This window comes from Anser brachyrhynchus (genome assembly GCF_964034855.1).
Source record: "Anser brachyrhynchus genome assembly, chromosome: 13".
Taxonomy (NCBI): Eukaryota; Metazoa; Chordata; class Aves; order Anseriformes; family Anatidae; genus Anser; species Anser brachyrhynchus.
The window spans coordinates 17,694,224-17,714,304 of NC_137708.1; the positions used below are offsets into that span (position 1 = coordinate 17,694,224).

The 20,081-nt window shown below is 41.3% G+C and overlaps 1 protein-coding gene across 8 annotated transcripts in view; it reads right to left on the minus strand.

The window, feature by feature from the left end:
* The window catches only part of LOC308177150 (uncharacterized protein), a 23,423-nt gene continuing 3,342 nt past the window's right edge, over positions 1-20,081 (minus strand). For 3 of the 8 annotated variants that reach the window (XR_013938921.1, XR_013938924.1, XM_080553949.1), the window contains 2 exons: positions 9,733-9,831; positions 7,400-8,361 (listed from right to left, as the gene is read on the minus strand). Coding sequence is in view for 3 of the 8 variants with exons in the window: in XM_080553949.1 (XP_080410075.1) it covers positions 9,827-9,831 (5 nt within the window). In the remaining 5 variants the exon portion in view is untranslated. The other 5 variants (XR_013938923.1, XM_080553948.1, XM_080553947.1 and 2 more) reach the window with 4 other exon arrangements.

The window sequence follows — 20,081 nt, forward strand, 5'->3', positions numbered from 1 at the left end:
AATAGTTGACATAAAGACTTCAAACACAGCTTTGGGGTAGGAACCTACGTTCCAGCAGCACTGGGAATCCAGAGCTTTCACTGAATTTAACAGATTGACAACACAGGTAGCTGCATTAAGGCTATTTGAAATAGGCGAATAAATAAGAAGCAACTTTCCACTCTCAGACTCCAAATGCCTTACTGTGAGGACTATGTTGATAGCAAGAAAAGAGAGAGTACCTTTGCTTTATCAGAAAATGCCACCTGCTTGGTACTGTAGCAAAATTCCCTCAAACAGAAAAGATTGAGTAGTAGTAGTATGTGGCATCCACCTCCAGCTGGGGAAGACAAACATCAGCTAGGGCCAAACAGCATACCGTAAGAATGAAAACAGACCCACACTAAGGGAGACAAAAATGCAGCACATAGAAAGGTAACAAATAGACCAGCGTGAACATTTATCAGACTGGGATGAAGCTTGGGCTGACAAACACAAATGGCATTGCTCAGAAAAGGGGTTGGAAAAGATGACACTGTCTTTTAGAATTACTTGCTGAAAAGAGAAGGGGGAAAAAAAGAGCCAAATAGCAACACGTCCCTGAATATCAGGCTTCAAAACTACAGACTGGACCTAGTAAAGGTCACTATTATTTTTTATATAACAGGAAAGCCTTTCTACTTTTAAGCCTATAATTAGACTTCAATGGAAAGTTACTTTGTAAGCTCAAGAAAATTGCCAAACTTTCAATATAATTTGGAGAATAGTACAATCTTTATTCAAGCCTGGTCTAGTCTGGCCTGGACACGTGTTGTATTTTAACAAGTACTTTGCATTGGAAAAGTTCTCAGTCACAGCAAATTTTTAGTACCATTGGAACCAGATATTTCAAAATACATAAAGAAACAGATCATTGTAAAAGGGACATCAAAAGTTTTACCTTGAAGCTCTCCAAGGCATGCAAGTATAGCAGGGTAAGAATAATAAAGGCCTACTGCCTACCTCCATACCTCCCGCCCTGTGGGACTGCATATTTTGCAGTCCTCCGTGAACGTCATTGCCTCATGGAGGCCTCAGTGGACGATGGGTCCTCATCACATCATCATCATAACTTTGTGCAGTTGGCAGGCTTTCTTCCAAGGAAGTCAGAACACATTTAGCTCAGATATTGAATTTCCTTTTGCCTCTCCAGAGTATGGTCTTTCCAACTCAGGGTTAAGCTTGTTTGCAATTCCTGGGGAAACAGATTGCTGCTGTTGCTGTAGTCTGCACTGTGTATGGCTTACGAACAAAGAATTCAGGTTTCTAGGGTTCTTGCAACACTTTAAGCAGTCACTGCCCAAATGAAAGTTTCCTGAAATCCAACCCTCAGATACAAATTTCTTCAAAACTCAGGGATAAACAATCTGGATATAAATCATCAAAAACCAGTCTTGTGCTTCTTTGTTTTTAATTTATCCAGACCTTGACTCAAGACAAACAGATCTGACCCCAATATGGCCAAACCAGAGACCTCGGCCTTAACAAGTCTCACCCCAAAATGACAGAACTGTTTGTGGAGGAGAAAGTTGCTCCTGCAAGAGACCTGCCATCTTCCAGTCTAATCGTGCAAGACCTGGAGGTGAGATTTCAGCAGTCAGTAATCCCTGTCTCACCAGATAGGCCTGAACACACAAACCTAAGCTGAACACCACCTCTTCAGGCACTCTGCAGTCCTGCAGCATGGGGAGCTGGACACTCCTGCAATCAACAAAGCCATAAGCACTTCATTAAAGGTAACAGTACCTTCCCCTTGCTTGAAAATAGTAGTAACAACATTAACCTGTACTTTAATACTATGTACTATTGCAGACATTCCATAAACACCTAATATTGCTCATTTATTAAAGATTAAATATAGCTGCCGTTCTCTGCTGCTTTCCAACAGCCAACGAGACTCTCTCCAGACAGAGTTTTGATTTTCCAGACAGTGGGGGTCAACCATGGGCAGACAAAAACTGAACTTTGAGAGCTCTGCAGCGCTCCCTCCAGTCATCATAAAACTGCTCTGATGGGATCAAAAGGCAGCGGTGTCAGATGGGACTCGGGGGAAGTTACATCAGACCTGTATTTGCCCGAAGAAGGTCAGCAAGTCAGAGGGTAGAGAAACAGCATGCAAAACATGGCACACATTGCAGGGCGTGGAGAAAGAGGAAGGATCTTTCATAAGAAAGAAAAATAATTGACATGGCATATTTCATCTAACTACTATTTTCCCCCGTTTCCTGGAGAAACCAAAGCACGGAGATAACAATTTGCACACATTCATGCACAGCAAGTGTATCAGGACACATATCTCTTGGTCTACAGAACACACCCTCTCTGTTTCCTAACGTGCCATTTCGGCAGTGCTTAGAAATGAATGCACTGGAGACTACTCTTGTAACTCTCCTTCTTTAAGCGTTACCTTTTTTATGCTTGTCACCCTATTGCTTGAAAACCCAAGCAGTTCCAACTGCTGGTCGTCTCAGTCCCAGCTCTGCTCAGCTCCGACCAGCTGTGCATGTATTTAGACCCTTGCTGGTGAAAGAACCAGCAAGTCCAACAGCTACTTCTGCTTTCCAGAAACTTAGCACTAAAAAAAAACAGCAAGTCTGAACAAGGGAGGACAGCTTGTAGGTAACATTAACTGCGCTTGACAATGGAAGTTAAATTGTATTATCACTTATTATTTGTAGCAAGGTGTCATCTTTGCCAGCTTTTCTGTGTGCAAGATGAAATTTTCTGTATATTGTCACCACACACCTGGGTAGTACTCCGCCTAAATGCTTGACCAAGACTAACTGGCAATTAAGAAAGAGGTAGGCATGTTCTGACAGTACAGCAGAAGCCACCTAGCAGTCCTTTCAGATAGTTGCACTGTCCCCTAACTGCCAGGCGAGAATTCTAGGGGTGAAGGCTCTCGGGGCAGTCGGAGAGGAGTGGGACCCATGACCACACCGGTCTCACCAGCCTCACATCTCGTCTCAGCTCAACACCCCCAGGTTGCCCTGGAGAAACAGAGCTCAGCATCCCCATTCTTGCAGTCTCCCCTCCCCACTAAAACTGCCTTAAATGGGCTTATTGTGGTACTGCCTGTAAACTACAAAACAAAAATCACTCCAGAAACCCTTCTAGTTGTTTCCCAGAAAACATGTTCACCAGTTCTTTTCAGCTTCATTACAACACAGTGAGTATTTTTTTTAACCCAGAGATTGGATGGAGGCTCACAGGGGTGAAGACTCCTGCTGTTACTTAATTCCCTCTCCAAAGTTTGAAATAAGGTCTTCTTCCTTTCCTATCTCAATATTTTTTAAACTCCTCTGCAATGTATATGAGCTTGAGCTCTCACGCCATTAAGAAAGTGTAACTCATGTTTAGAGAGACCTATTTAAAATGAGATGAATGCACCAGAAATTCTATTCTGCTGTTGAAAGGCACACTGACCTTGAGGCTTGCAATAACGTCCAGAATTAGCTTGTCAGCAGCCCAGAGATCCAATCTCAGTTTTCATGGAACCGTTCCCAGAGCAGGTAGATAATGCCGTCTTCAAAGTAACTATGTCTCAAGTTTATCAAACAAGCAGAAAAAAAAATGACAGACCAAAGGGCCTATTCACTAAACAGTGGCTTACATGGATCGGCCAAGCATGTGAAGATCTATTTTTCTTGCTTGGGTGACAGAAACGTTGCACTAAAAAGGGCAAGAACACAAGTCGCAGGTAGATTAGGTGGGTTCAGCAGGGACAGGATGAATTATTTCAGCCTGATCACAAATCCACTTTGAACATCAGAGTTTAGAATTTGATTCAAGTATTAAGTTCAATTTGATTAGTGGAGACCAAGAAAAAGAAAACTAGAAAAAAAGAAGGGAAGCTAATGAAAAACGTAGACAGTCTCAGCAGCTCAAGAAAAGCACATTCCCTTAAGCTGGTGTAACACTTGCTGGACATTTCTATCCAAAGACTGAAGAGGAAGTTGTTTCAAAATTTATTTAAACAAGATTCAAACCCCCTTGAAGAAACAACAACAACAACAACAAAATTAGTTATAGGCTTGAACTACAAGAAGCAGGCACTGAGACCTCCGGGCAGTTTGGGGGGTCTGTGTAAATGACACACACAAAAAGTTCTCCAATGCAAAGAAAACTTGGTCTACACCTCTGCTGAAGCATGGATGTACCTGGAGCAGAGAACAACAGCCATCATCCTCAGGAGGGGTAGCTAAGACATCCTTAATATAAAATTAGTATCTGTAATCCTCAAACAAGCAATGAAGACAAACCCTGACTCCTACAAAGCTGTACTTGCGTTCCAGTAAAGGGGAGCCTAAACCTCAATCTTCCTAGCTTTTGCTACATACATTTTATTCCCTGCTGCCCCTGTACATCACCACACTGGCTGATACACCAAGAGACAGAAGTAGACATGGTTTTCAAGTAACTTACTGCTTCTAAAGTCTTTGTGATGAATTCTGTAATCCTCACACAATTTTGGTCACCCCAAAGCATCATCCCCAAAACATCAAGATAGCTCTCAGTTCCACTCTTAGACTATACTTATCAATCTGCAAATCCTGGAAACTCCTGCCTCTTCTCTTCCCCTTCTTAGTCAGCATGGACAGAGTCTCAGAGAAGATCTGCTCCTCATCCCAGGGCTGAGACAGCAGCAGCAGCTCTTGGCAAGCAGATGGAGATGTTTCAAACCAATTCCCCTTCAGCCCACAAAAGATGCACAGCAGAACTGGAAACGCAAGAGCACAGGGTCAAAAAAAAAGCCCAGACCCCTCCCTAGGACCATAAAGAAAATGTTAGACAAATGTTTCTAGCCTCAACTTTTTTTTGGGGGGGGGGACAAGCCCAATTCTTTGACAGCGTCTGATCAAAATCCTTTTGCACTCTTAGGTTTAGGGAAAAGGAGTGATTATGAGGGCATTACACTTTCTCGCTGCCAGGGATGAGGGAGGGCAGCTGTACTGAGAGGTGAAGCTTTGATGTGAAGCAACACGCAAGTATTTGCCATAGCCTCTGAGCCTGACACTAAGCTGACTAAAGTAATCCACTGAAATCAATTAAATGACATCAGTGTAAACCAGAATAAGTAAAAATAAGGTCTAGGGGCTCCTCAGCCTGACTGCAGAGATTTGCCAGCAGCGTAGAGATGTTTCTGATTTAACATCTTCTTTGCAGGTCTAATTTTGTTTTGGTGCTAGGAGGAAATAATCAGTAGAAGAAAGAAAGAAAGTTGTGAACATGATAGGAGCATGTCATAACATTTTCCTTAACAAAGGTGGGGATAGTAAAAGGCACATGAAGTATTTGGTGCTCAAAGCCAGAGGCTGAAGCCTTTAAGTCATTCTGTGGCAACACAGGCAGGAATTTCAGAGCTGGGAGAGATACACTGCAGGAAGTGCATTCTTGTCTCTCATTCTTTCCAAAATTTCTGAAACCCAATTGCTTCAAATCCAGAATTAAAAAGCCTCACCCCCCCCACACACAACATTGTAAAGAGACTAAAAGCTCAGTTAAGCTGATAACAGCCTGGAACAGCTCCATTCACCTCCAGTGATGGAGCAGATGACCAAACGTAGGCCTCCCATTTCAGGCCCAAAACCTTGTTGGTGAGTGCACCTCTGCCATTTCGGTCCTGAACTTCACAGCTTTATCCTAGATTCAATCCAGATCTAGACACTGCTTCTTCAACGCATCCGGCCTGATGAACAGGAAGAACTTTTTGCTAAGAATATGCCAGGACTCAGACAGAAGTTACCACATGCCAAGTAACGAGGTACTGTGTAATGCACAACAGGTAGCTGATGCTTGCTCTGAAATGCTGGCAGTGTGCAAACCAAGGTAGAGAAGACAGACAAGGAAGAGAAGGCAGAGAAGCTGATGTTATTTTAACATATTGCAGCTTACTAACTCTGAATACGAATGAAGATGTGAATTTAAAGAAGGTTTCTGAACCCGAGAAGTGGTAGTTTAGGAAACCAGAATGAAAAATGGGATTGGCATTGAGACACAAGTGGGAGAACCACAGCCTGTAATACAGAAACCAGTTGAGAGGAGAATGTAGAAGAGGCCTAACAGGAGACAGCACAAGCAGAAAAATAAAGAGCTTAAAGCATGTTAACCACACAAAATGTAGTTTTGTGCCCAATCTCTCAAGGACCAACTATTCTTTGTGTAGCTTAACAGAATTTAAACAGAATTTAAATCCTAAAAGAAACAACACAAGCAAATGTGTGTTTTCCTCTAGACTGAACTCTCAAAGATCACAACTTAATGAACAGTACAGTAGAGAAGGAACAAATGACCTCACAGTTACATTAACATCTGAATATTTTTGGGGGAAAAAAAAGAAGTCCTTTATAGTTTCAAAACTTAAAAAATTGACTTGCTTGTAGAGTCGGGTCATGCCATTTCTGCTGTTCCCATTTGGCATAATTAGAAATACTGTTACTGAGAGAAAAAGAAAAAACACGCAATTCACACCAGCAAATACCAATGTTGAAAAGCAGAAAAACAGATTGGATCAAAACTGCAGCCTGAATGCATTTGTTTCTATCCATAATAATGATTAATACTACGGCAACACCCTGTATTGAGGATATAAAAACAAAATCCTCTCCCAAGAAATGACTCAATGTCTTCACTCTCAACTATCTGTGAGATTCCTTGGAAAGAATTTGAGGTCCTTAATGCACAGCTCTATTTCATCCCAAAAAGCTGTCAGTCTTCACAGAGCTGCAGGGCAGCGAGTGCTTCATCACAGTCTCACACCTGTCCCTGTACCTCCTGACAGCCACTGCGGCTCTGGAGCACAGAAATCATCTCGCAGTTTCAGGTTAGGCTCCCAGTAAGCATAAGCATCTTCGCTGCAAATGACATGGACAGAAATTTCAGGACATTTTAAAAGACAAGTCAAATGAACCGTGACTCTGAGCCAACGCCCACTGCAGTCTACTGGAAAGCACTGCATTAAATTTCTTTTCTTCGTGGTTCATCTTTTTTCCACTCCTTACAGGATTACCTAGAAAACCACAGATACGGGACTAAGTCCTACCTTATGTTTCATCAATTCTTTTTAATTTAACTTCAATTATATTAACTAAAGTTTTCTGCTTATGCACATTTTACAAGAAAGAGTAGTTTAGAAAAGGTTCTATTCTCCTCTTTTAGCTCAATGAACTGCCCATAAAATAGAAAGCCCATGACTCATCCCTTTTCACTGAAGTTTCAATTTTTGCAGCAGAGAAAGTCAACTGTCTTCCCAATTCAGTCTTCAGACATCATCTTAGATCAGATCTGCTGCTGAGTTTTCTGGTAAAGAATCAGAGAGGAAAAAGAACAACAACAAAAGAACAACAACAAAAAAAAACACACCACACTTCTGCTATGCTAAAGCTGGGAACCCCTTTCTGCTAAACACAATTCTTCCAGGCTTTTGAAAACAGACAGAATGACCTAAAATCTGCTACACCTGACACTCAGAATAGGGCCTATGTTCCAAACGTAGGGGTCATTTGAACGCTCCTGGGATCCCTAGAAATAAAAGAATTTTTCTTAGGCTTGACAGCATCTACCCAAGTTTTATTTGCACAGACGTGGGGGATCAAGCCATGGCTCCGATCATGCCCACATAGCCTCCATCACTTGACATTGACTTCAGATGGTGCATGGCACCTATAGCCCCACTGAGGAAGTGGAACTGAATACAGCATTTAAAAAAAAAGGTTTGGCTCTCAATTGGAGCATAAAGTCTAACATTCATGACCCAAATGGATTACACTGCATACATACAAAGTGGGAGGCTGAAAGGCTTTCTAGCCCCAAAGTTCTCAAAGGGGCTGTGTAGTACAAAGGAATGTGCAGTAGCTCCTGAACCTGCACTGTACCCAGCAGGGATGCAAGTCCAAGCTGTGGCAGAAATCTGAAAGGAGACAGTGCTGGGGGGGGGAAGACAGTGTTTGTGAGAATTTTCCTCTGTGGAGGCCTTTTATTTTTTAATTATTTTTTTCTGAGCATAACAGAAAATGCTGCAGGAGCAGAAACTATTTCTGAGAGCAGGATTATGTCTGCAAACATCACAGGATGATGGAGAGGACATTAATGCACTGAATAACAAAGTGGATCGGGGAAAGGTAACTGGATTTAGGACAAACATTGCGCATTGAGTATTCAGGATCTCCCCTATCCTCTTTCCATATGAGCTGAAGGGTGTCAGTGTCATTCTCCCAATGTGATAGGTTCTGAGGAGATCACAGCTCGAATCAGTGCATGAGAACAGCCTGGCCATTGTTGTTTCAGTATCTCTTCCCGTTCTTCCTTTTGGCCCAGGGCATTGGTATGGTCTTTGAATTTCACCTTGGAAAAACAAATAAACACATAGTACACATGCCAGGCATCCACGTGATTTAGTAGAGAAATACTTTTTGTATTTTTCCTTGTTCTAGGAAACACTTCAGATGCTGACGTAAAACAAAAAGCAAATGAATAAACCTGGTGAATTTTCCTCAGACACCTCAGATTGGGCAGCTGATTACTCAGATGAAACCTACTTTCCAGGTAGATTCTTACCTGCCAGTCTGACAGGTTCTGCACAGCTAAGCACCGATTTACATTACAGCCTACATTGACTTCCGTGACTTTTCATCTAACAGGTATCTATTTTCACAGGTTTTGACAGAAATTGTAAGTCCTATGAAGTTAAGTGTGTTCAAGTTTTGCTTGCTCTAAGAGTCTTAGAATAAAATTTAAAAAGTCAAAGAAAACATCAGACAGTCATGCTTTTATCTGTCCCTGAATTTGTTTACTGGAATTCATACAATTAGCCAAATTTTCCAAAATATCTTTATGGCCATCTCTTCAAATTACAGAACCCTGTGGCCACTGCTGCACTGCAAATGCAGCTGAGAAAAGAACTGCTTAAAGGCCAGCCAAGTTGATATTTTATGTAATCTTTCACAGTGATGAGATCATATTCTACTACCAAGCTAATTCTATAATCAAGATAAGTCCTTGTTTTAGAGGGACCATGACTGGCACATTCCTTCCTTCTGCCTTAAAGGCACAATCCTGCTCCTATAGCAATCAAGTGCCTGATGCTTTAGATTTTGTCAGATGTTTCAGAATCCTATCTTCAGATTTTAGAAAAATAAATATTCATTTTACCCTTATATATAAAAATAGAAGAACAAGCTAATTTAATGAATAAAATATCCTTGAAATCCCCGGTCAGATTTTAACTTGTGTAAAGTTAGCTGATCTCCATGCTGGCCCACGCTCCAGTTAACCCTGCACACAGGGCTGCCTCGATGTACGGAAAAGGCTTTCGGAGTGCACGCTACATTAAACTCCTCCAGATAAAGCTCTTCTCAGGCAACCTCTGGAGAATTTATGCTGCAGAATTTATACACCTTATTTTTGAGTGCTCTAGCTAGGTTCACTCAAGCATATTTAGTTTTCAACCTGCGAAAAGGCAAATGTGTTTGTAATTAAGCAAGTCCTTACTTTACTGTATATAAATCAGGAAAAGGGAAAGATATTGCTAAATGAAGACAGCTACCAAAGGAACTATTTTGCTGCCAATTAGGTTCATAAGGAAAAAGCCTTTTCAATAGCTGGTTTCCGTTGTGTCTAAATAGATGCTCTCATTTGTTTTGCAGGGGCCCAAAGATTAGCCCTTCATTAGGGCAAAGTTTCGCGAAATGGCTAATTTAAAACTCATTCCCTTACTCCACAGGTTTTTGTCTTTGTCTTCCTTTTAAGTACGATGATTTGCTGGTAAGTCATTTATCTTCTCTGACAGATGCTGCTGTTCAGCTTCTGATCACTCTGTAAAGTGCATACACCAAAAAAAAAAAAATCAAGGAAATTTTTAAACAAGAAAAAAAAGTCAGTTTTGTAATGGTGTTTACTATTCTAACACATTACCCTCCACAGTAGTTAGCTAGCTATATTCTCCTTGATGCAACCTCCTCCCCTATTTTATATGTCAATCATAACTAAGCAATCACTCGGATCAAACAGGCGTAGTCAGTATTTGACAAGGAAGACAGCCTTCCTAAAAGCTCTTAAGAAACACCATGGAAACTCATACAGGTAGACTTGATGTACAACAAATTTTTCCTTCCAAAAAGGATTAAACAAAAAGCATTGCTAAACGTATCCTTTTCAAGGACAAGTCCAAAACAGTAACTCTCACTATTTCTTGCCCTTAATATAATCCGGCCTTACTTCATTTTTTTGTGTAAACTATGTTTGTTTTTTTTGTGTAAACTATTTTTTTGTGTAAACTATGTTTCAGAAGGCTTCGGTAAGGAAGAAAGCAACTGCTTCCACAACCACCTCTGAAGGAAGGGAAATGCTACTCTGCTCTAATTAAGTTATACTGCAAGAATTACTTCCACTCTCTCAGACTTGCCCCATCTCATTGCAGCTTCTGATTCACTTCCTGGCTCGAATGGCTAAAACCTAGGTGCTGTGGTAAACCATTCCTTCATTAAATCTACAGAGGCAGTAGCAACACGCAGGCAGTTAAAAGAAAGATCTTTCTTCAGGTTTGTAGGCATCATTCTAGGTAAACCATGCTGTTAGTCACTGCATTAATGAACACATCCAGTGTTATTCACTAACTCTAAGCTAAACAATGTGGCCCTGGATAGCATATAATTACACATTACCTCTCTTCTCTGAACTCTGATACTGAGAGGGTCTCCCTTACCCAAAGGAAAGCTGAGTAGAAACATGCTGATGTTGTTTTGCAGCTCTGTGCTATTTGATTAAATCCCCATTTGTGGTGTTCTTTTGCCACCCCTTTTCTCAAGGCTGTATCTATCACAGCTGTTGCACATTGAGTTGGGGAATTCATGTGGAGACTCAGGAAAGCAATAGCTTGGCAATTCCAGTGCTGCAAAGGCAAAGCTGAAATGCCTTTATGTAGCACCTGCTGAGGAGACCTTTTACTGCTTTCATAATATGGAACAGGAGTTTGGCCCCAAGGGGAGGATCTCACTATACACATGCAAAACCCCAGGTTCTGCCTCATTATAGTTATTGGCCTACCAATTAACTTGCTTCCTGTGAGAGCTGGGAGGAAAGCGTTTTGTTCATGAAGATATTCAGACTCTACAGTTGGTGAAGTTTTTTTTTATTTTAAGGACTGTTTATGTCCCTAATTGGCATTTGTCACTAGCCATTCCAAACACTTTTCCTAGGCCAGAGCCTATACAAAGCATCACACTCGACTTTTTTACAGATGGGTAACCTGAGGCCCAGGACAGGACATCCCATCCCAGTTCTCCAGACTCAAGACACAGTGTGCAATCTGCCCCCGTGCAGCTTCTCTGCTGGCCTGGGTTTCAGGTAACTATTTGTACGTGGTTCTAAATGGGAGTGACAGAAATACTCATTCCTAGAAATGTTCTGTGTTTGGGAATGTTTCTGGGATGCCCGGTTCTTAGAGAGTTTACTCTAGGTCATTTTAAATGTCTTTCTGGTACGATCATGCAGAATTATCCATTGGCGGTACCATCTGCAACGATAAGATACTTCATTTGTAATAAGAGTGGAAAAAAACATTAATGTAAAAATGCCTGAAATAAAAATTCCCCTCTAAATAAACTGTGCAATGCTGTTTAACTTGAAGGCTATTTAATACAAGCAGCACCTATGATGTAGCACATACCTACAAAGTGTTAAATTACGCTACTGCAGTAAATCTGTCGGTCTTGATTATTTAAAAGCTGACGACCTGTAGGCTTCGCTTTCATTAGCTGCTGTTATCAGTACATCCCACCTGTCTGATCGGACTGCCCAACGATCCATGTTGCTCATACTACATTCGGCCCCTGCTTCTGGTTCATCAGTCATAAACAAAAGTTTGGCTCACACTTTCTGAACAGCAAAGACTTACTCTCGAGGCATCTCTCTGCAGTCAACTAACAGTAACGCACGCCAGTTCTCGACAAATCCACACCACTGCCATCAACATGCAGCAGCGTTGCAGCCAAGACGATGACTGTTTGTTGTGACAAAAGATGCAGATCACACCAGTGTTGCGGTTGATTTTGGCATATAATAGAGCTGACGTGTGAGCCATGGTTTCCAAGCCCACTTGTTCCTTCCCACCCACAGCTTTTCTTCAGGCTTTTCCAGCTCTGTCTGTGGCCCCGTCTCATTCTCTACATCTGTAACTCCCATCTGAACTCAAGTCTAGCCTCTGTTCACTCCATGCACCACTGAAAAGAGGAATACTATCTAGTCAATCTCTACACCGGAGTTCAACAAGTATGCTTTAAAATAAATACAGGCTGGATTATCTTTGATGTGAACCTATAGCTGGGATTTGTATTGCTTACCAGATTAATTAGTCCAGCCAAAATTTTTAATACCCTTTTGCTTGCCTCAGAGAGACAGAAAGATAAAGATTTAATTTTTTCTGAATGGGCCACTACAAACTATGAAATTGCTTGCTGTTATCTGCAGCAAAGCTCTTTGTGGTCTAGCTGTATTTGTTCTGCATAATGAACAGAATGCCAGTGGTTTCCATCTACATGCAGCTCTTCACTCAGGGCACTTTACAGACACGGCTGACTAGCTTTGCTTGCTACAAACGGAGTAACCAGAGGCAAAGAAAGCTTTAGCGGTCAAAACCCACTTCTGTGGCAGAGTCAGGAATAGACCTTGGAGCTTCTAAGCAGCTCCCAAGGGCCTGTTTTAACCACCACACAGCACCACGCTAGTAGGGTGCAACCACAGGTCGAGTTCTGCTCCAAAGGGAGCAGCTGCCTGCAGTGCCGTCAGCTCCCCTGGAGCTGTCTGCCTGCATGTGTACAAACACATTTCCCTCCCATCCTCTCAGAGCTTTATGGAGGTGGGACTTTTTGTTTTAATGTGTCACCGGAGAATAAATGCCTGAGACATTATCTGCCCCTTCCAAGAGTTCAGAGAATGTGTATGACATCATGGGCACGACTCCCCCACTAATCACATTATATGCTGTTTAACTTAACACTGCTAAGCTTTGTCTGATAACGTTGTAAATACCATTTTATTGTAAATTAGATTATACAAACCTTCCCAGAGTTTAGGTCAGTTCTTGCATGAGGTCCTTGTTCTCCCTCCCCTGTACTATCCCAAAGTGAATCCTTTCAGTGTCTAACCCAGGGCATTTCTACAGGAGGAAGCACAAGAAGAAAAGTCTAACCCATTGCCTATTTCTAAGTCAGTACTGCAGACTGCAGTAAGTGGACAGAAGACTCCGTATATCTGTTCTTTTTCTCATTCTTTCCTCGGAATAAAATCAATATTTTTTGTTTTTCTCTTGAAGCTGGCTGGATTTCATTACAATCTTCCTGTGAGGTAGCTTATACCTGAGACCTATCATTTTCTTCTATCAAGCCTAAGCTGAACTATTCCAGTTAGTAGCTGTTGTGTTCTTATCCAGCCTGGCCTTAAGGTTTCTGGTTTGTTTACAAAGAAAGCTGTAAATTTTATTTTTTTTTTCATTTGATTCTGTTTTCTCTAACAGAAGAACCAGATTCTGACCATGGGGTCTTCTGGCTAGTCTAACCATAGCCCCACCATGAGCAAGATTTTCAAAGCAATTGACATATTGATGCTTCCTTGTGTCTGAGAAGTAGATTATTTTAATTTTCCACATTTTGACACATTTATTGCTGAAGGCGATGTCTGAAAAGTTTCTAATCTTTTAGAAAACCTCAGCAATGGTATATCTCAATATTTTTAGCCTATTGCATGAGAAGATACTCCTCATCTTTCTTCCCTCATTTTACCAAGGCCATAACTTCCCATGCTATTAAAGCAGAGGCCAGAGGAGCCAGACTTCTGGGTCTATGCTCAGCTCTGCCCAGCTCTGTGTTTCTGTCCTCACTACAGTCAACACGGTCTCTTGGTGTCAACCTGAATTCTGCTGCACATCCAGAAGCAAAACTCTGAGGCTCGCGATGCTTCAGACACAGCTATACCAACCCAGGACCAGAAATCCCAGCTCCCAACACCGAAAGGAGGCTTTGATTTTGGCTGGTGTTGGAACCACTTCTCAGGAAGGATTTAGACCAAGCTGTTGTGCCTTCCCCACCTCCCATACTTGAGGCAGATAAATCTTATCATAATCAACTGAGAAAGAAAGCATAAGCAAGGCTTATCTTTCCTCAGCACAAATGAGAGACATGAGAGAGTTGCCTGTGCTTGTTGCTCTGGGCCCTACACATCCTTAGGACAGCCTTCCTGCAAAATATGGTCTTAAGGAGTGCTAGCAGCTCGCAAAGGGAATGCAACACAACCCAGGTGACTGCTCAGACCAAAGCAAAGCTAACACAAGTGCTAGCAAGGCACCAGTTAACTCCACTAAAGATAGTTTCTCACGTCCTTGAGCAAGCCACCTGCCTTTTGCTTTCCCACGTTCCCATCTGGAGAAAGGCCACAGCAATGCTATACAAACATAGCGAAGGATGCTGTAAAATAAACATTTTGGGATCTTGCATGAAACTCAATCTGCGATTACTATATACTGCAGTTGTGTAAGGACAATGCTATAAAAACTGGATCCTATTAACTCCTAATTTCACATGACATTTGAATGAAACTCATATAACAAAACTCAAGTGGTTGTCCTGAAAAGAAACACTTCTCATCCCAAAGAAAGTTAATGCACATTTCAAAGGGTGTCCATCAGATGCAAGCAAGTCTGTGCTCCCTTGGATACCTTCTCCCTATCCATTGGCCACTTGCAGAATTCATCAAAAATGTGTCTTTACAGTGGTTTTCATAGCCAGTTAATTCCGTTCTTCACAGACACATAGCGAGGAAGCAGTGTGACTTGTGGTGCAGCTGGCTGCTGGATCATGGAAGTCTCATACAATGCAACGTTACTCTAGTCGAGTTTGCAAAGTACCTCGCTGTTTTTCCTCACAGCAGGTGTGTTATGATGTAGTTTAGTTAACTGATTCACTGGAGAAGAGAACAAGCCAACTGAAGTATAGAGGATTTATATACAGAAAAGAGTAATTACAAAATAATATGCAAATCAGGCTATTCACTTTTTTTTTTTTTTAAAGTTTCTATGTCTCGTAAGCATACAGCCCACTACTATAAAAATGAACTTGAGTAATGTTACTCATGTGAACCATCAGCAGTGAGGCTGAGAAGTTTCAGTCATCACAAGTGCCACAACCGTGGCCTATTAGCATATTTAGGAAAAGAGTGTATTTATTTATTTTCGCCCTTTTCTGTCCTTCTGTTCACTTCAGGCTATTCCATAAAAAACTAGTCACCCAATTCTAGAATAACTTCCAGCACAGACTTCCTGACCCCACCCCACATACTAATGCATTCCAGTTTTAGTTCTGCAGGGAGAGAACAAGTGTCACTGTCCTCAAAGACACACACAGAGAAGTTCAGCTACAGGACCAAAGATCCCAAAGCAATTTGACCACAGAAAAATACAGAACTCTGTTCCAATTTGTAAATCTGCACTGCAGTCGCAGGACAAAGTTCACAGAAACAAGAGCTTGTGGAGGTATTTAGAAAACACTTCCAGGCGATAAGGCAAGAAAGCTCAATGAATCTTTGTATCTATGTTAAATACACAAAGCTACAGCCCTTTAGCAAGGAGAATGAACTTGAGGCAGCAGCACAGATAAAAATAACAAACTCATATGAAGAATTAACTGATAATCCCTACAGGTACCACTTGGGAAATGACCAGACTATTAGCTATGGCATGAACTCGAGCTCATAAATGAACCTTGCTGTAAGAAGAGAGAAAGAGAGAAAAGGCGACATCATGGCTGGTGAAAACATCGTAGCCAAGAGAAAAAGATGTTCTGCATCAGGGATGTAGGGAGCTCCCCCGAGGGCTCAGAACAGGGTCTGTGATGTGCCTATTGCTGTTTCATAATCCATAAACTATGTGGAAATGCTGCAGGCAGGTTGCTGATGATACAAAGTCATTCCCAAAAACGAAACCTAAAATGTATTCAGTGAGTGGGTGTTAAAATAGTAAATTTAATTCAAAGTTCATAAATGAAAAATAACGTATGAGGAAAGAGCCAACCTCACTGTTCTTTAAATCAGCAATTGCCACTTCTGAAAGAAATCCTGGAGAAGTGGATAGTTCTCTGAAGAGATTGTCAGGGTGTTAGAATCTAGGAAAAAGACATCTCATTAGGATTTGTTTGGAGAACGAAGCAGAAAATGTCGTTATTCCTCTGAATATACCCACAGTATGCCCACCTCTTCAACACTGAGCAGAGTTTCAGTAATTGTGGAAATACACAGCTACAGAAAGGACAAGAATAATGGTGCTCCAAAGCTGCAGGTGATGTTGGGAAGCCTTAGCCCAGGGAAAACTTTAGCAAGCCGGAGCCTTTCAGCTTGGAAAACAAGAAGAATAACAATGAAGTTCTAGACAAGCTGTTACAGCATGGAAAAGGTAAACAACAATGATTATTTAAAAACAGTCTTAACAGAAAAAAAAAATAGGGCATCAACTCAAGCTGGCAGGCAGCAAGCAGGTTCAAAAGCAAACAAAAGGAAATTCATTTTCACACAATACCTAATGATGTTGTGGAACTCTCTGCCACGGGATGTCACGGCAGCCAAAAACACAAGTGGGTTTCAAAAAACCGATTAGACAATTTTATGGAAAAAGGTCCATCAAGGAGTATCAAAAACAATGATACAGCTACAGACTCCAGCTCAGGAAGGTGCCTACACCAGAAAACGCTGGAAGGCTTTGCCAAAGGAAGTATCACTCCATCCTCATCGTGTTTTCCATACTCTTTCCATACACAAGTTATTAGCCATTATCAAGAAGCAGGATATGGGGCTAGACAGACTTTTGCTGTGACTCTTTTATATTTGACCAATACCAACTGATACAGATACAGACATACACGCCCCCGTGGTCATGGACAATTCTGTAAAAATTTGATATAGTTAAAAGACACGCATGTAAGAATAACATAATAAATGACATTTTTCATTGGAGTAGGACTAGAACCGGCTTTTGTGTTTCCTTAGGTATGTTCTGAGTCTATGCTTTCCAGAGAGGAGTTACAACATTATCCTTTTTATTACCTAACTACAGCAAGAGACGGATCCAGTAGAAAGAACTAGCTCCATATTTCACCTGTAAGCCACAGAACAATTCACATCCTGGTGACTGAGAGCTTCTCAGCCTAAAACAGAGAAGTACTGAGGTACTGAAGTGCCTATCAAGTCTGTTGATCACAACCATGCTGCACAGGTGCTTCAAAACACAGATTACAGCTTTAAGTCCCACTCTAGGTCTAGGATATAATTTGAAGTCACAGTAAGGCTCCAACACTAGTGAACACGAGTGAAGCAGTCCTTTAATTTGTTGTTGCTTACAGACTTCAGCAGCCTGAACGCACTTTGCAACTTGAATGGCCTCCTTATCTTCTGCTTCTCCAGCAGTGAAAACAGAAAAGGAAGTGACTCACTGCTAACTGGGCACCCCCCCACCCCTTAGCAGCCATGACAAGCCTGCTGTAACAGATTACTTACCACCCCTAATTGTTTCCCAAAGCATGCTTTTAAAAAAAAAAAAAAAATAGATGATGACAAAAGGATTTTACCAAGATACCCTTCTTCTAACTTCTGTCATGTTCCTTGGTTCAACTGGTCTGAACTGAACTGAAGGAGATGAAGGACTCTGACTGAAGGAATCAACTGAATCAACTGAAGGAGATGCTGCTGTCTTGGCATGAAATTACAGTACAGACTACAATGTAAAAGGTATGTGAAAGATACGAGCACCGTGGACAGAAAAGTTGTGCATCAGTCAGTGGCTACGTGGCAAGCTGCACTGGCATTGTAATACACTGAGTGGCACAACTACACAGGTAAGTTTCTTCTGGTACACTTGGCCAAAAGCAGAAGCCTAACAACTCAGCAGTCCTGTAATTCCAGCACTAATCCCAAGAGAAAGTTCCAAATGGAAACTACTGTAATATGCACCACTTTCCCCCCGTAAAGATTCCCCCTCCGTTCCTGACACAGCCTCTAGTACTGGGAAATGTATCAGTATTTGAGTCAGGAACCAAACCTGTGACAAGGAAAGGTGTAATTTTTCAGGGTGAATAAGCCCCTTCAGTTTTCAAAATGGGAAAGAACCAAAGCAGAATTGCATACCTGAGGATCAACAAAGCGCTGATGTTCCTTTACACATGCGTGTACATAACTTGTTCCCCTATACAGGACTATAGAGAGCTGACTTAGATACAGGAATTCATGCTAAGTGGGTTCTCATGAGTCAGCAGTGAGACAGAAAAACTCTGCTTCCTACTTACTGATTCATATTGGGATTACTAAAAGCAGCAGATCCACGTCTGACGCTGAAATAAACAGTAACTGGAGAAGGTGGGATTTCCCCCTTTGAAAAACACATCATTCATTTAGGCACCTGATCCCAAGACCAAGGCAGACAAGTCTGGACCTGTATCTTCAGACCCATACTTTAATTCTGCCACCAATTCTAAACTTGCTGCAAAAATATATACATACTTCTATATATTGACTGAAATCCAGCTGTTTCATTCATGCTGCCTTCCATTATAAACCTTTCCAAAAGAGAAAGCAGTGATGTTTGTAACACACTTCTTAATGCAGTATCTGGCACAAACCGGGCCTACGCTGGGTTTAGGGCCTGGAAGTGCTACTACAAAAGATAATAATAATACTAGCTTAAGTAAAAACAACCGAAGATAAAGACCAATAAGCCATCCTTCACCCCCCTTAAGAAAATGTGTTTATTCACCCCCTCACAAAGGTGGTTGCCCTGTTTATCTGCCGGGGAACTTCAGACATTCCTTCCATGTGCAGCGCAGATGGTCGCCACACAACAAAAGGCAGAAGGGCTCCCTTCACATGCGGAGTAGACGTGTCTGGTTTCTGGATAGACAGATGCCTGGTTGGAGCTACTGCTCCAGCAGGGCTGCTGTGCATTCAAAATCCCCCAAAAATACAGAAAACCATCAATATCCTTTGAAAAACATCTCTTAGTGGAAAATGAAACTGTCTGGGAAAGCATAGATGCACAGTGACCTTGGTTGTGAGTCTTAATTCATTAGTGTGCATAAATTGTTTTGAGATCCTGCAGTGGGACGTGCTAGGGAAGCAGAAGAATTATTTTAAAGTACAAGGCTCTGCTTTTTTCTTTATCCTCAGATATTCTTCATGTCTGATTTTTAACTTATGGTCATTGTTACTTCAATTATTATTATTTTTTTTTTTTTTAGCTATCCTGACCTTTTCTTGACCAAATGGAATTGCCCCAGGCAGAGGATATGCAGTACCTAGGTTTGCTCACTGCATTTGTTTGTCTTACTCTTTTCTAATTAATTTACTGCTTTGACCCCAGTCCTGCTCTTCCTATCATTTTATGGCAAGATATCAAATGCAGCTGCTCTCTGCAAATAGTAATTATTTTGCAAATAAATGACATTAGTATTTTTACTACCTAGCTAAACATCACAGTGTATGGGAAAGGGCCTACAAGGTTCACATTGGCCAGCTGAGTATAAATATCATTGGTAGTTCTTCCGTAAATTGAAATACAAGATAGTTTGGCAATAACCATTTCATTTACCAAGGTAGACAATACAAGCTTTAATCAACAAGTAAACCAGGTGAACTGCATAAACTATAACACAGCAGAGCAGAAAATTAATTCTGTAACACATCACACCTTGTGTTGCAAATTGTGTAAAAGTTCTATCCTCATTCAAGAAATTGCTGAGTGAAGACCTGTTTTCTATCTAATATACAAGAAAATACCTAAAAACATTTCTTTTTTCAAAGAATTTATTCTAGCTTTGAGCATTCAAAATGCATACTTTTTCTTCAAACAATACAGGGCACAACTCTCTCTGCTCTTTCCTCAGCTTAGTAAAAATGTAAACAAACCAGGAAATTAAAAACAAAAAAAAAGAGAAAGCTACCTTTTCTGCATCCTGTTGTGCCTAAATAGAACATGTTGTACCTGCCCATACAACTTCCCAATAAAACGTATTGCGGACACTTCAAAAGCAGACCAT